Consider the following 14,646-nt stretch of genomic DNA (forward strand, 5'->3'; position numbering starts at 1 on the left):
CACAAACATAAAATAAAAATAAATAAAAAGGATATTCTACAGTAACTATATAATAAGAACACAGCGGCTAATCTTGAGGTTACACTTGATTGCATTGAACACGTAGGAGATAAGGGAAGCTCATTTCTGAATGTTTCCATGAAGATGTTTTCAGAGACCATTAGATGACAGATGGTGCTGATCAAATGGTTTGTTTCATTGATTGATTCCAAATAATGCATTATTGGGGGAGAGACGTAAAATTCCACTAGCCCAGGCAAGGTCATCCTTGGGCTATTTCCTGCCCTAATCCATTCTCTCCATTTCTGCTTCCTGTCTCAGATTATAAACTACTCTAACAGGGCTTCCCACCACACTGGAAACTTCTGGAAATGTGCGCCAAAATAAATCCTTTCTCCCTAAAGTTGTTTAAGTCACACATTGCTGTTAATTTAAAAGTATGATCCAATAATGCTTATTATTAGGCCTTTAATTATTATGGTGGTAGTTTCTAACCCATTATCAATCAATAAAAGACAACTGTTATATTTTAGAATAGCCTGGGTTCACCTAGGGCAGGGCAGATATTAATATCCTAAACTACCTTCCATATCTCCCTGCCCCCATCCCATGCCATCTGCTTCTAATAATTTCTGTCGAGCTAACCGCCCCCCCCCCCATCCATAATCCCAAGTACTTGCTAACGCTCTTCATCTGGACCAAATCCTCCATCCATGATGGCCAAGTGCTTCCTACTCCACCTCGCCCATGGTGGCGGCTTCCTTCCTTCTCCTCTTCCTCTCTTCTCAAGATCCTCTCTGTCCACAAAGCCCGCAAACCTTAGCCAAGTCTATCCCTTTTGCCTGGCCCAGGTGTGTTGGTTTTTTATTGGTCAAACAGGAGTAAGTTTTTAGGCAAGGTTACAAACATCATTTTAGGGTATGTGAGTCTGCTCATTTGGGCAGCACCAGACCAACCCCCAACCGTCAGGTATTTTGATCACAGTGACAAAAAGCCCAATTACTAGGAGGAAAATCAAAGTGCCACCTTTATGTATGTGTGGTGTTGGGTGTGGAAGCCAGTGCCTATAGCAGGCTAGGGAACTGTTCTACCAGGGAGTTATACTCCAAGCCCTCAGTTCTGTGCACAGCACTGAAAAATGTAATCAATCAATCGATCACTTTTTTGGTGGGCCTATCAACACTTTGTTTAACTGGGACTCACTGTGTTTCCCATTACCAGATTTTTTTTTTTTTTGTTTTTTTTTTTTCGAGACAGGGTTTCTCTGTGTAGCCTTGGCCATCCTGGACTCAGTTTGTAGACCAGGCTGGCCTTGAACTCACAACGATCTGCCTGCCTCTGCCTCCCGAGTGCTGGGACTAAAGGCGTGCGCCACCATGCCCGGCTCCATTACCAGATGTTAACTATTTGCGTATTAAACCATTATTCCCCTCCGGAAGCACACAGAAATAGGCTGCAGTCTGATTTGGCCTATGGGTTGTATGTAGCTTGTTGTTTAAGACACAGTCTAATGCAGCCTAGGCCAGCCTCAAACTTGCTATGTAGTTGAGGATGGTCTTGAACTCTCAATCCTCATGCCTCTATCAACCAAGTTCCAGGATGTAAGAGTCCCCACTGCAATAAGCTCTAACTGCTTTACAATACTGTTTCTTACAAAATATCTTGCATAGGAGAAATACATTTGGAAGAGCTGGGCGTGATGGTGCACATCTTTAATCCCAGCACTTGGGAGGCAGAGGCAAGTGGATCGCTGTGAGTTCGAGTCCAGCCTGGTCTACAAAGTGAAACCAGGACAGCCAAGATAACATAGAGAAACCCTGTCTAGGGGGAAAAAAAAGAAAGAAAGAAAGAAAAGAAAAAGAAAGAAGAAATACATTTGGCTGGGCAGTGGTAGAGCTCACCTTTAATCCCAGCACTCAGGAGAACAGGCAAGCAGATCTCTGAGTTTGAGGCCAGCCTAGTCTACAGAGTGAGTTCCAGGACAGCCTGGGCTAGAAACCCTCTATTTAAAAACCAAAAACCTAGTAATGGGGGACACAGAACCTGAACCAGGCATCTTCTGTAACCAGGCGAGGCCACAAGTGGAGGGAACCGGGATACCAACCAGTCACAAAACCTCTAGCCTACAGTTTGTCATGCCTGCAGGCTGTGCCGGGACTGGAGCCTAGCATAATCATTGTCAGGGAGACCAGAGAGACTTCATCCAGATTGAAGCAGATGCAGAGTCCCGCAGCCAAATGTTAGGTGGGGCTTGGGGAGTTTTTAGGAGAAAGGGGAGGAAGAATTGGAGGAGCTAGGGAAATGTTGGATGGGCTTTCAGAGAGCAGGGAGCCTGTAGGGGTCTGACCTAGGTCCACTGCATCTATGCTATGGGTGTGTAGCTTGATGTTATTGTGGGATTCCTAACAGTGGGGACCAGAGCTGTCTGACTTTTTTTTTGCCTGCTTTTATGACCATTTTTCTCCCACTGGGTTGCCTCATCCAGCCTTGATGTGAAAATATGTGCCTAGTTTTATTGTAGCTTGTTCTGCTGTATTTGGTCGATGTCCATGGAAGGTCTGCCCTTTTCTGAGGGGAGATGAAGTGGGGTGGGGGGTCGTATCTGGGGGAAAGGGGAAGTGGGGGAGAAAGCCTGTGGGTGGAGGGAGGGGAACTGCAGCCAGGATATAATACGTATTTTATAAAGAAATTAAAATATAAAAAAATAAATGCATTTACATAATGAAGTCTATTATCTCAAAATTAGGGTTTATGTTACTGATTGAGCTTATTGATGACTGAGAAGCATATCTAACAAAGACAGTTGCCCAAGAGAGGAGCCTTTCTGAGATGAGACATAAAGCTTGAGTAGGTGTGGTGGGGGTGGTCAGAAAATGTACAGGATCCCTAAGGCCAGTGGTGTGTGGCACAGAGATGCCACTGGAACTACAGAGGGAGCCAAGGGAGACCTGGGTGCTTAGAGACCTGCGCAGATGATCCGAGGCCTTGGAAGCATTTGATGGTTTTCTTTTTCACGTTAAGAGCAATGGGGAGACATGGGACGGGTGGTTGGGGAGGTAGGGACCAGTTTCCTCCTAGAAATGATGGCAGCTTGGATGAGGATTTCAGAGGAGACTGAGCACAGAGATGAAGTCAGTATTCTCCTGAGGGTAGAAAGTTAATTTAAGATGGTGACTGTGGAAATAGAGACAAATGGAGAGATGTGGACGAATGTTTGGGAATTCAAACTTCAAATAATGGATAATACATTTTTGCTTTGTTGTTTCGAGATAGGGTGTCTAATTCATGTTTCTTCTCCTTTTGCCTTCCAAGTGCTGGGGTTACAAGTGTTAGCCTACAACTCCTGCAGGAAGGAGACTGAACAGGAGGAGTCCGAAACTGTATGTTGCAAGCATGACACATTCTATACATATTTAATATAGAAAAAAGTATCATTTAAAAATTCTTAAAAAGTTTACTTTTTTGGTATGAATGCTTGCTTGCATATACACGTGCACACTGTGTGCATGCCCTGCATAGGCCAGAAGAGGGCGTCATGCCCCTGGAACTTCAGTGAAAACCCACTGTGAGCTGGTAGCTGACCCAGGGTCTTCTGGAAAAGCTTAAGTGCTCTTAACTGATGGGGCATCTTTCCACCTCCTTTAGATTTTTTTATTCATGTGTATGCATGTATGTGAGTGTCTGTTGTGTGTGATCCTGGAGGCCGGAAATAGGCATCTCTGCCTGGAGCTGGAGGAACAGTCCATTATGAGCTACCCTGGGCAGGCCTGAGAATTGAATTCTGTTCCTCGGGAAGGACACCAGTATCCTTAATGGCCGAGCCATTTCTACAGCCTTCAGTATTTATTTCTAAATGATCTTTCTACTGTAACCAGTGAATAATAACCATTCGCTGCGATGGGGGAATGTGGGGGATGAGGGGCATCTGCATGGGGAATGTGAGTCTTCAACATGCTGAATTTGTGGAGCCATTCATCAAGGAGAAAAAAGGCACTACCCAAAGGGCCTAGACTTCAAAGGACAGACCTGGACTGAGATAAAACTTTGGGAGTTGTCATTGTATCAGTGGTGGATGAACTTGTGCCATGAATGAATTTGTCTAGGGAAAAATGATTGAGAGGAGAAACTACAGCCAGGAGTTGAGAAACTTCAACATTTAATAACCGTGCACATGAAAATGTAGCGTCGTAGGTCTGTCTGTTCAAATTGTCCATATTCTAATGAAAAGCTTGTCTTCAGGCTTCCTACAAGTATGAGTTTTTGAGGAAGCAGCCACAGCGTACATTTGACCTCTGGAAGGACAGAGTCTGAGCAGTTGAGCTGTCATGAGGACCTATGGGACTGACTCCCAATACAAATGCTGACAGCATGGCTTGGGTGGGCTTCTCTGCTTGGCAGCATGATATATATATTGACACACTCCATTCCTGGGGGAACTAATGTAACTCTAAAACAAGGGGACACCTGGAAACTTTGAGCCTGTTTTCTTTTCTTTACTTTCGAGTGCTAGAGAGGGCACTCCACAGTCTTTCTCTGAGTCCTCCCAATATTTGCCTCCAGGGGAGGCCAGAGAGTCATTACAGAAGAGGTGTCTGGGAGAACGAAATATGGTAATATTTTCTCCAAAGTCCTCCTAATCCTCTGGCTGCTGCTGAGAATCTTCTGGTAGAAGAGGTAGGAACTTTAGCTCTCATCTGCAAGATCCTCCATGTCTGCATCCTGGGGGGCTTTTTATCTTTTGTCATCATATGGGCTGTGGCTCACTAGTCTTGGTTGACTTGGAGTAAGTTTTCACTTCCATGGCTGCTTTTTCTTTCTGGGCAAAGCAGATCTGCGGCAGGACTTTCCTGTGCTTCTTCCTAGGGAGTATGATGTTGGCATGTGCACTGGATGCCTGCTTCTTGAGGTGGTGCCTGGTAGTCAGCCTGGACCACCTGGCACTTCTGTCCCTAATCCCTGCTCAGCACACTACTGCACTTGAAGAACTTCTTCGGTTCCATCCAGGGACAACTGACCTTTCCTCCTGGAAGAGCCATAGCTACACTCCTTGAGCCTTTTCTCTACCGGACTTTGCCCTCCATGTCTTTTGCCATTGATGTTTTTTTTTTAATCTATACCTGTCAACTTTAACAACGTATAGCAGACTTTTGCAGTTCTGTAGGTTCATTCAGCAAATCACTGAGACTAAAGATGGTACTGGGGGTCTCTGACACAGTGTGTAGCATAGGGACAGCAGCTCAAGTGGCAGGAGAGTCAGGAGAGGGTCATGTCAGGAGAGCCAAGGAAGTGATTCTGGAAGAGGAGAGGGCAACAGTGTCATAATGCCTTGAGAAGACAATGAAGGTTAGGAGTCAGACAGGTGCACTGAGTGCAAAGATATGGAAATAAACTACAATGTTGGTGAAAGCAGTCTTCGTAATGCTGATATGACTGGAAACCTGGCCAGAGGGGACTCAGGAATGAGTGGGATATGGCAAAATACAGAGACAAGCATGTGGGAAAAAAACCAAACAAACCCTGAAAGTTAATTACATTCATATTTATGATAAAAGTGCATCAAAACTGTTTGGTTTTTGTTGTAGTTGCTCTGTTTTGTTTTTTAAATAAGGGTTCCCCTTTTTTCATATCCTTTCCAACATTTCAGTTTCTTGATGACTGCCATTTTGACTGGGGTGAAATGGCCTTGCAAAGTAGTTTTAGTTTGCATTTCTCTGATGACTATGGAAGCTGAACATTTTAAAAATAGTTATTGATCATTTATTTGTCTTTCTTTCTTTTTTTGAAAGTATCTATTCATTAGTCCATTTGATGACTGGCCAGTTTAGTTGCTTGGTATTTGTTTTTTTTCAGTTTTTGGTAAATTGTGGATATTAGCCCCTTGTTGGATGTATAACTGGTAAAAGTTTTCTCCTATTCTGTATGCTGTCTTTGTGCTCTGATAGTTTTCTTTGCTGTGTAGAAACTTTTTAATTACATATACTCTCCATCTGTTGACACTTGGGGCTAGTCTTGTTATTGTTCTGTTCAGAGAGTTCATGCCTAGCCTAACGGTTATTTAATAGCCTAAGATAGTGAATTTGTACTATTAAAAACCTTTACAATGGCCATACTATTTGAGTTAGCAATTCCATTTTAAAAAATATTCAGAAGAGTCTGGTGTGGTGGTGCACTCCTTTAGTCCTAGAACTCCAAAGGCAGTGGCAGAGGCAGGTGGATCTCTGTGAGTTCAAGGCCAGCCTAGTCTATAAAGCCAGGACAACCAGGGCTCTGTTACACAGAGAAACCCTGTCTAGAAAAACAAAACAAAAAATCAGAAGAAATAGAGACATGTAAAATATGACCACAGAACTTATCACAGTATTGTTTTTCAATTAAAAAAAATAGAAACTACCTTATTGTTTAGCAGGAGATAGCCAGTGCACTATAATACACTCATGTAGTACTTAAAATCTACTTATTGTCTAAAGTAGGACACATCTTACTAACTGCAAGAGTTAGAAATATGTTTGAAAGCAATTTGTAAGTTAGAAAGTTTCTGCTTAAATGCTGTTGTATTTATTACTGGGATACCAATGTACTCCTTAGTGATCTTGGAAATACAGAAAGGCTGATAATGATTCAGTGCAGAACGCCTATCTGTCCTCATTCTTTTTGATATTTGTGGTTGTCAAACTTAGTGACTGAGTGACTGGAAGTTAAAGTGTTCTTCACCCATCAAGAGACAAGCTTCCTGCAACAAACCACACCTCCTAATCCTTTCAAGCCGGGCCTTCCCCTGGCGACCAACCATTCAATTAAATGAGTCTATGGGGGGCATTTTTATTTAAACCTGCACAAGTCTTATCTCATGCTCTCCTCCTTTCTTTGTTCAAGCCATTCCAGCCACACTGACTCCAGGTTGCTCCTCTACTAAACCGAGAAAACCTATTTGCCTCAGGCCCTTTGTATTTGCCACCTGTCCCCCTATCTGGAACTCTCTTGTGCAAGCCAGGCTTCTTCACCTCATCAACAGAGCCCTTGCTCAGTCAGCACTAATCCTTCACATCTTCCTTAGTTTTACTCCACAGCACTTAGCACCCCCTGACACACTACCCACGTTCATTCATTACATCGCCAGCTTCTTGAAGGCAGGGAGCTTCTTCCTTCGTTCCTAGTGTTTGTTTCTAACACATAAGAGGTCATCAGAACATTTGAAGGAATTAATGAAAAAACGTTTTTCTGTGAATTCAAATAAACACACGAATACATTTCCTGCAATACTATCTACTGTCCAGGATGGACTTCTGAGACTAACATTCAAACAGCTGTTGAGCTCACATACATTTCCCCTCTCCCTACAAAGCCTAAGCTGGCCTTTAACTCAACAGTCTTCCAGCAGGTGACTACAGGTGGGCCCTGTATCACATTACACTTGTATGCAGCACTGGCAAAGTGGCGGTTTGATGGCAGCCTAAGGCAGAGGCCCGATCTCAGAAAAATAAAACCCTCTCAGCAAGCTTCTGATACTGAGGTTGTGAGGACAGTCGGGTAGCTCACCTGGGGACGCCGAATGAGACTCTTAGAATATAATATTGACTAGAAACGTGGTCTCCCAAACTGGCACAGCGGCCGCTGGGGCTTTTCAACATTCATCTGCTTTCCAACTTCCTGATTCTGTTCTGGGGTGTGGCCCTGGCATCTCTGTTGAGAAAAAGCTCATTTGATTGGCCCTCAGGTATGTGGCAACGTTGGAGAATCACCTTAGGAAGCTAAAAATAGATTTTTAAGAGACTTCTTTCTCACCGGAGGAGCCTATTTCTGGAGACCTTTGGGTGTGTTTGTGTGTGTTGGGGGGGGCTGTGGGGTGCTCTGCGCAGCCGCTCTCTGGAGTCACAGCCCTCTAGAGAACGCGGTCCATTAGCACCCAGCAAAGACCCAGGTGGTCTGCACCTCCTAGCCAGGAGGCCTCCGCGTCCGAGCGCGCGACAGGTGAAGCTTCCGCGGTGGCGCGCCCGTCGCTGGGGATGGCGTCGCCGAGGAGACGCTCGTTCGTGGGGCGAACGCGGCCCGGCCTCCTACCCTAGCACGCTTTCCCTCCCTTTTCCCCGCACCACCGCCGCTTGGGCGCTAGCAGCCGATTCCGCGCTATAGAGACCCAGCTCCACCAGTTTCAGGCTTTAAAACGCTCCTTTCGAGTTACAGAGTCCTGACTGTTTCGCAACGCACCACGCCGAGGCGCGGAGCACCACCGCGGACTGTTCCGCGTGCGCGCGCGGCCAGCCAGAGTTCCCGCCTCCCCCCTCCTCCCGGAGGACGTCGGTGCGTGCGTGCTCGCGCCCTCACCTCCCGCCGCGCGACGCGAGGGCGGGGGCGCCGCGTGCGCGCGCGCTCTCGTGTGTTCTGCTCGCTCGCTACCTCGCTCGCTCTCGGCGGCCGCTCTCGCTGTGGCTGCGGCTGAGGCTGGGGGCGGCGGCGGCGGCGCGAGCGGCGGGCGGCGCGGGGCGGTCCGGCGGGTTCAAAGAGGAAAACATGGCGGAAAACAAAGGCGGCGGTGAGGCAGAGAGCGGCGGTGGGGGCAGCGGCAGCGCGCCGGTAACTGCCGGAGCCGCCGGGCCCGCGGCGCAGGAGGCGGAGCCGCCTCTCGCCGCGGTGCTGGTGGAGGAGGAGGAGGAGGAAGGCGGCCGAGCTGGCGCGGAGGGCGGTGCGGCTGGGCCCGACGACGGGGGGGCGGCCGCGGCCTCCTCGGGCTCGGCCCCGGCCGCCTCTGTCCCCGCGGCCTCAGTGGGTTCCGCGGTCCCCGGGGGCACGACATCGACGCCGGCCTCAGCTGCGGCTGCGGCTGCGGCTGCGGCTCCGGCTCCGGCCCCGGCCCCGGCCCCGGCCCCGGCCCCGGCTCCGGCTCCGGGTCCCTCGTCGGGGCCGCCTCTCGGGCCACCAGGCTCGCTCCTGGACACCTGCGCCGTGTGTCAGCAGAGCTTGCAGAGCCGGCGTGAGGCGGAGCCCAAGCTGCTCCCCTGCCTGCACTCCTTCTGCCTGCGCTGTCTGCCGGAGCCCGAGCGCCAGCTCAGCGTGCCCATCCCCGGGGGTAGCAACGGCGACGTCCAGCAAGGTGAGCAGCAGGCCGCACCCGGGAGGGTCTGGTGACGCGGGTGGGGGCGGGGGGGGGTTCCTGAGGGCTGCACGGACGGTGCAGGTGCTGCGAGGTCTCAGAGGCGAAAGCCACGGCCCCGGGGACGGTTACCAGAGAAGCTGCACCGCGGGAGATATGGGGAGGCAGAAGGGAGGGGTGCCGGCAGCAGCGAGGGGCTGGGGGAGGGGATGCTGCTGCGAGGGAGGGTTGAGGCTCTTCTACAGAGGGTGGACTAACGGAGACAGAAAAGGGGTCTGCAAAACCCGCCGTGAGCTGTGTTTTTGGGTGGAAGGGCCTGGTCCGAGAGAGTGTGGTCAGAGAGGGGTCGAGACATTGGAGACCTTGATGTAAAAGAAGGCCCTCGGTGACACCGCGTTGAGAAGCTCGGTAAGTGGTCATAGTTGTGAGGGGCCTGTATGGTTAGGGGAAATCCTTGGGTTTGAGGAGGAAGAAACGAACTTGGGAGGGAAGAGAGTGCTAGGGAGAGTTGGGCTTATGCTCTTTCATTGGTTGCACTTTAATAGGCCCAAGTATTTAGGACACTGTGCTAGGACTGAATAAAATACTCAGTGAGGAGCTCATTCACTCTACTAGGGGAATGCTATGTGACCTGCAGCGGGTAAAGCTAGTCAGTCTTGGAGCATGGTCCTTGACGAGCCATCCCCAGGAAGGGTGGATGATATTCCCAGCACAGGACACTTCTAACAGTTCCAGGTAAAGGATGTGCAAGGGGATTGGTGGAAGTTAGATTCGATTAATGGGCGGAATAGTTAAGGCGCCCACCCTTCCAGTTTCTGAAACTGTTAGCTGTAGATGTGCTTTGGATTTGAGATGCAGTTTTGGAACTTTTTTGTTTCCCTAGAAAGGTCTCTTCTGTAGTACTCTAGCAGGGTCTGGATTGGTATGCTCTCATGGAAATGTTTCCGTATAGAAACTAAATAACCAAATTAATGGGGTAGATAGCATCCTACAACTAATTGAGTTAGGTTTTGTGTGTGACAAGGTTGCTAAAAGGTTTAACATTTCAAAGCTTTTGAATTAATTTTGGAACTGCTGGGAAGGGATTGTGGGCTGTACTATAAAGGGTTGGTTGGGGTTTATCCTGTAGGCTAGAGGACCTTCCTGAAGGGTCTCTTCTATCTTAGGCTGGCCTCAAACTCTTTGTAATGTCTAGGATGACCTTGAACTTGGGATCCTACTCCTTCCTCCTAAGTTTAGGGCTTACAGCCAGCTATATACCACTACTGGTTTTATGCAGTGCTGGGTGATAGAATTGGAGGTTTCCTGTGTGCTAGGTAAGCGCCTGGCCAATTGAGCTAGCTCAACTCCTGAAGTTTTTGTATCAAGAAGAAAAAAAAAATCAGATTTGCAATCCAGAAAAATGACTTAGGGCACTTGGATGGATGAGGCTGGAGGCAAGGCTTCAGGTGGGAGGACCAGTTAGGAGAACCTTGGCATTGATTTAGGCAAGAATTTGTTTGGAATGGGTAGTAAAGACTGACACCAGGTGTTACATAAGGGCACATCTGGTATTAGGGTAGATACTGGCTTTGTGAGAAATGCTGAATTTGGCCTTTTACCTAGGGCCATTTGCTTCTTAGCATTTGGACAAATGAATTATTTCATAGCCGCATGTTTCCTCATTTGTAGACTAGAGACAGATATATACACACTGTAGGGTTGAGAAAACGAAGTGAGAGGAGGTAAAGTGACTAGTACATGGTAGCTAAAAAATGGCAGCCAGTTTATTGTAGAGGAATTTTAATCCAGCAACATGGTTACTCTGGCAAGGGATCACATTCAGAAACTCAGGTCTGTGTGATCCATCTGGACTACAGACACACCCTTAGTATGTATTCAATTTTAATCCCTCTGGCTGGGATATAGACATGACACACCTTTAATCCGTTTGGCTGGAATACAGACATGCCTTTTGTACAGACCTTTAATCCCAAACAATTATGCCTAATTGAGTGACAGACAAAGTGACAAATCAGAGAAAGATTTGACAGAATGAGTCATGAGAACAGAGGAAAGGGAAGCTACTTAAGAGCAGTGCAGAGCCAGTAGAGAGTGGTAGAGTACAGTCCAGGAGTGCAGTAGAGATCATGCAGTCAGTACAGGACAGTTGGGTTGAGTTTGATGTAGGCAGTTCAGTGCAGCTCAGTTCGTGGAGTTCAGAGGCAGTTTGCCCAAGCAGAGCAATTCAGGGAGAAGTGGAGAGAAGCTAATTTTAATCAGTCAGCTTGGAGAAGGGTTTTCAGCTAGAATGTTGGAGCAGTCAGCTAGCGCTCACAACTGGAAAGGGTGAGTTTATTCAGCAGAAAGTCTTGGAGGTTGAAAACATTTAGGCCTAAGTTAGCGGATGGAGGCTGGAAGCTGCAGTCTTCTAGGTCCAGGCTTTCGGAATCTTTCTGGTTGGCCCTAGGCCTAGGGATACTTAGGTAGAAGTGCTCTGGGCTCATCCCAAGCCATGTAGTAGTAAAGCTTGGGTACAGCTCTCATCTCATTCCCCATCAAAGGAAATAAAAACAACATTTACAGCTTGTTACAGCAACTCAGTACAGGTGGCCATAGAAAATGGAGGTGGAGGAGAGCAGTGAGATGACTGTGAAGGAGATGACCGTGGTTGGATGAATTCCAGGGTCCTTGCTTGGTTGGCTGTACCTTTATTTAAATGGATTTCAGGCACACAACACTCAGGTATTGGTGATGGAAGAAGGATTTTTGAAATATTACTGGAACATGCAGGCCCCTTCTTTTTTTGTTGTTTGTTTTGGGGACTGTTTCTCTGTAGGCCTGGCTGTCCTGGAACTCACTCTGTAGACCAGCCTGGCCTCAGATCTGCCTGCCTCTCTCCTCCTCAATGCTGGGGTTAAAGGCATGAACCGCCACAGCCCAGCTAAGAATACAGTTCTGAGCTGCATGTGGTGGCATATATCTGTAGTCCCCACCACTTGGGCTGAGGCATGAGGATTGCTGTTGAGTTCAAAGCCAGCCTGGTTACATAGTGAGTTCACAAGCAAACTCTGTCTCCACATGATAACAGCAACAACAGATAAGTTTTAAAAACTGAGTTTTCGTTGATGGAGATACTAAGAGATAATAGATGTAAAGAGGATATCTGCTTATCCCTTAAGAGCATAGTAAGACACACGAGACTCAGTGTTCCTGTGAAAGCCTGTGTTGGGGACACATTAACTGGGAACCAAAGATGCAGATGCCTGTGATTAACTGAGGGACTGAGGCGACCAAGTTGACTCTCTGAAATTTGTACAGTAGAGAGAATAATCTGTAAATTCCCTCAGTTATTTTCCCCTTTGTTTTTGAAATAAGTGGAAAGGAATAAACAGTCATTTCTTTGTTTATTTTCGAGACAGGGTTTCTTTGTGCATCCTTGGATGTCCTGAACTTGCTTTGTAGACCAGGCTGGCCTTGAATGCCTACCTGCCTCTGTCTCTCCCAAGTGCTGGGACTACAGGTGTGTACCTGCTCCCCGCAAACACAGTCATTTCTAAGTAATGCTGCTTTCTGAAGAGTATCTAAAACAGATGGAATCAGCCATGTCTTTAGGCAGTCTAGAAAGCATTTTGTCAGTAGTAACTTGTGTATGTACCCTTTGCATTTCATAGCACAGTTAAAATCTATTTTTTTACTTGTTTATCTCTTATTTCCTATTAGAAAATTATAGACTCTGTGTTCAATAAATGGCTTTTGAACAAATAAGAATCATCTAGAGTAGTGGTTCTCAACCTTCCTAATGGTGCAATCCTTTATTTTGCAGTTCCTCATGTTGTGATCCCCAACCATAATTTTTTGTTGTTGTTGTTGCTGCTGCTACTTGATAACTGTAGTTTTGCTACTGTTATGAAGTGTGACGTGAATATTTTTGGAGATAGAGGTTTGCCAAAGGGGTTGCGACCCTCAGGTTGAGAACCACTGAACTAAAGGGACAGAAGAGATAGCTCAGTGGTTAAGAGCACTGTGCATTTATGTATTTTGGGAGGGGGGGGGGGGGCGGGAGTTGAATCCAGAGCCTTAATCATTTGAGGCAAGCTCTCTACTACTGAGTTGTACCTGCACCTCTCGTATCTGTACCTTTATTGTTGTTTTTGAAACAGAGCCTCATGTAGTCCTTTCTGACTGGCCACAGACTGATGGTCTTGAACTCCCTGATCCCCCAAGGGCTAGGATTACAGGCATGTGCCACCAGATTGGGCTCTGTATATATGTTTTTAACATGCCCCTCATGTGATTCTGGTGCAGGTAATATTTACCATACTTTGAAAAATCTGTATTTAATTTTTTTTTTAATTAAAATTTTTATCTTATGAGTGTTTTGTCTGCATTATGTGTGTGCCACATGCATGCAGTGTCCATGCAGGTCAGAAGAGGGTATTGGATCCCCGTGAAATGGGATTTCAGGAAATTAGGAGCTGCCAAGTGGATGTAGGGAATTTAACCTAGGTCCTCTGCAAGAGCAGTAAGTGCTTTTAACTACTGAGCCAGCTCTGTAGCCCATGGATTTAAGTATTTTGAGGAACAAGTCTGATTTAGTGTTAGAGCATTGGAAAATCAAACTATTTCATGTTTATTGAATCTCAGTAGTGAGCTTTTAAAAGTGCGTTTGTGACTTAAAAAAATGTTTGGTGCCTTGTCAGGTTGTGTATGTTTAAATCTATAATGTAATAGTAGAAATAAAGATTTTATTGATACATCTAAATAAGAGTTTAAGAGTTTAAGATAAACTCTTAAAGAGGAGACCTACTTGGGTACGTTTGTGATAGTGCAGAGTAAGTTGCGTTGGGTTCTGCTGTCAGTCAGCTGTGTGATACTTAGGAGAGGAAGGCGCCTAGGCATCAGGGCAGCTCTTCTGCACTCTGAGGCTGCTGATTTTGCCCTGTAAAATTCTAAGGTTCTGTTGTTGTCCTGTGACATCAATATACATTGATATTTGGGGTGAGGGGGCTGCAGAGACAGACATAGATGCACTGACTTGCTGTTCATCCTTGGCTGCTTCTCAGCTCTTAGATCTGGGTGTAATGTTCTTACAGTTTCTGGGGGAATGATAGAAGAATTAGCATAAAATGATTTAAAGCCAGACTTTGTGGTCCATGTCTAATCCTGCTGCCCAATTGACCAAGCAGGAGCAAGACATCCTGTTTCAACCTTAAATTTATTCTTTTTTTTTTTTTTTTTTTTTTAAGTTCTAGTCACTGTGTGAATTAAGTGGAAGGGAAAAGCTGGGCATGCTTTGCAGAATAGCACTCTATAGTGTTTCTGACTGTTCACCACAGTTGGTTGAGCTACTCAGAAGTCTTGTGTGTGTGAACCTTGGGATTTATGTCCCAAGAGTACATACACTGGCAGTTCTAGCTTCCGTGTGGCTTACCTATTTGGACACTTACTATCATCATCATCATCATCATCATCATCATCAGATTTACTTTATTTTTAATTACTTGCTTGTATCTGTGTGTAGGTATGTGCATACAAGTGCGGGTGAATCCAGAGACCAGAGACCTTGGATCCCCTGG

The 14,646-nt window shown here is 46.5% G+C and overlaps 1 protein-coding gene and 1 pseudogene across 2 annotated transcripts in view; one reads left to right on the forward strand and one right to left on the reverse strand.

Moving 5' to 3' along the window:
• Positions 1 to 4,683: 4,683 nt before the first annotated feature.
• Positions 4,684 to 5,036, reverse strand: LOC127206381 (uncharacterized protein C11orf98 homolog; annotated as a pseudogene).
• A 3,457-nt stretch (positions 5,037 to 8,493) lies between these two features.
• Trim33 (tripartite motif containing 33) overlaps positions 8,494 to 14,646 on the forward strand; it is a 90,416-nt gene continuing 84,263 nt past the window's right edge. For both annotated transcript variants that reach the window (XM_051165914.1, XM_051165915.1), the window contains exon 1: positions 8,494 to 9,088. In XM_051165914.1, coding sequence (XP_051021871.1) covers positions 8,509 to 9,088 — 580 coding nt within the window. In that variant the 5' untranslated portion in view covers positions 8,494 to 8,508. The remainder of the gene's footprint in view (positions 9,089 to 14,646) is intronic.

Source organism: Acomys russatus, chromosome 23 (assembly GCF_903995435.1).
Source record: "Acomys russatus chromosome 23, mAcoRus1.1, whole genome shotgun sequence".
Classification (NCBI taxonomy): domain Eukaryota; kingdom Metazoa; phylum Chordata; class Mammalia; order Rodentia; family Muridae; genus Acomys; species Acomys russatus.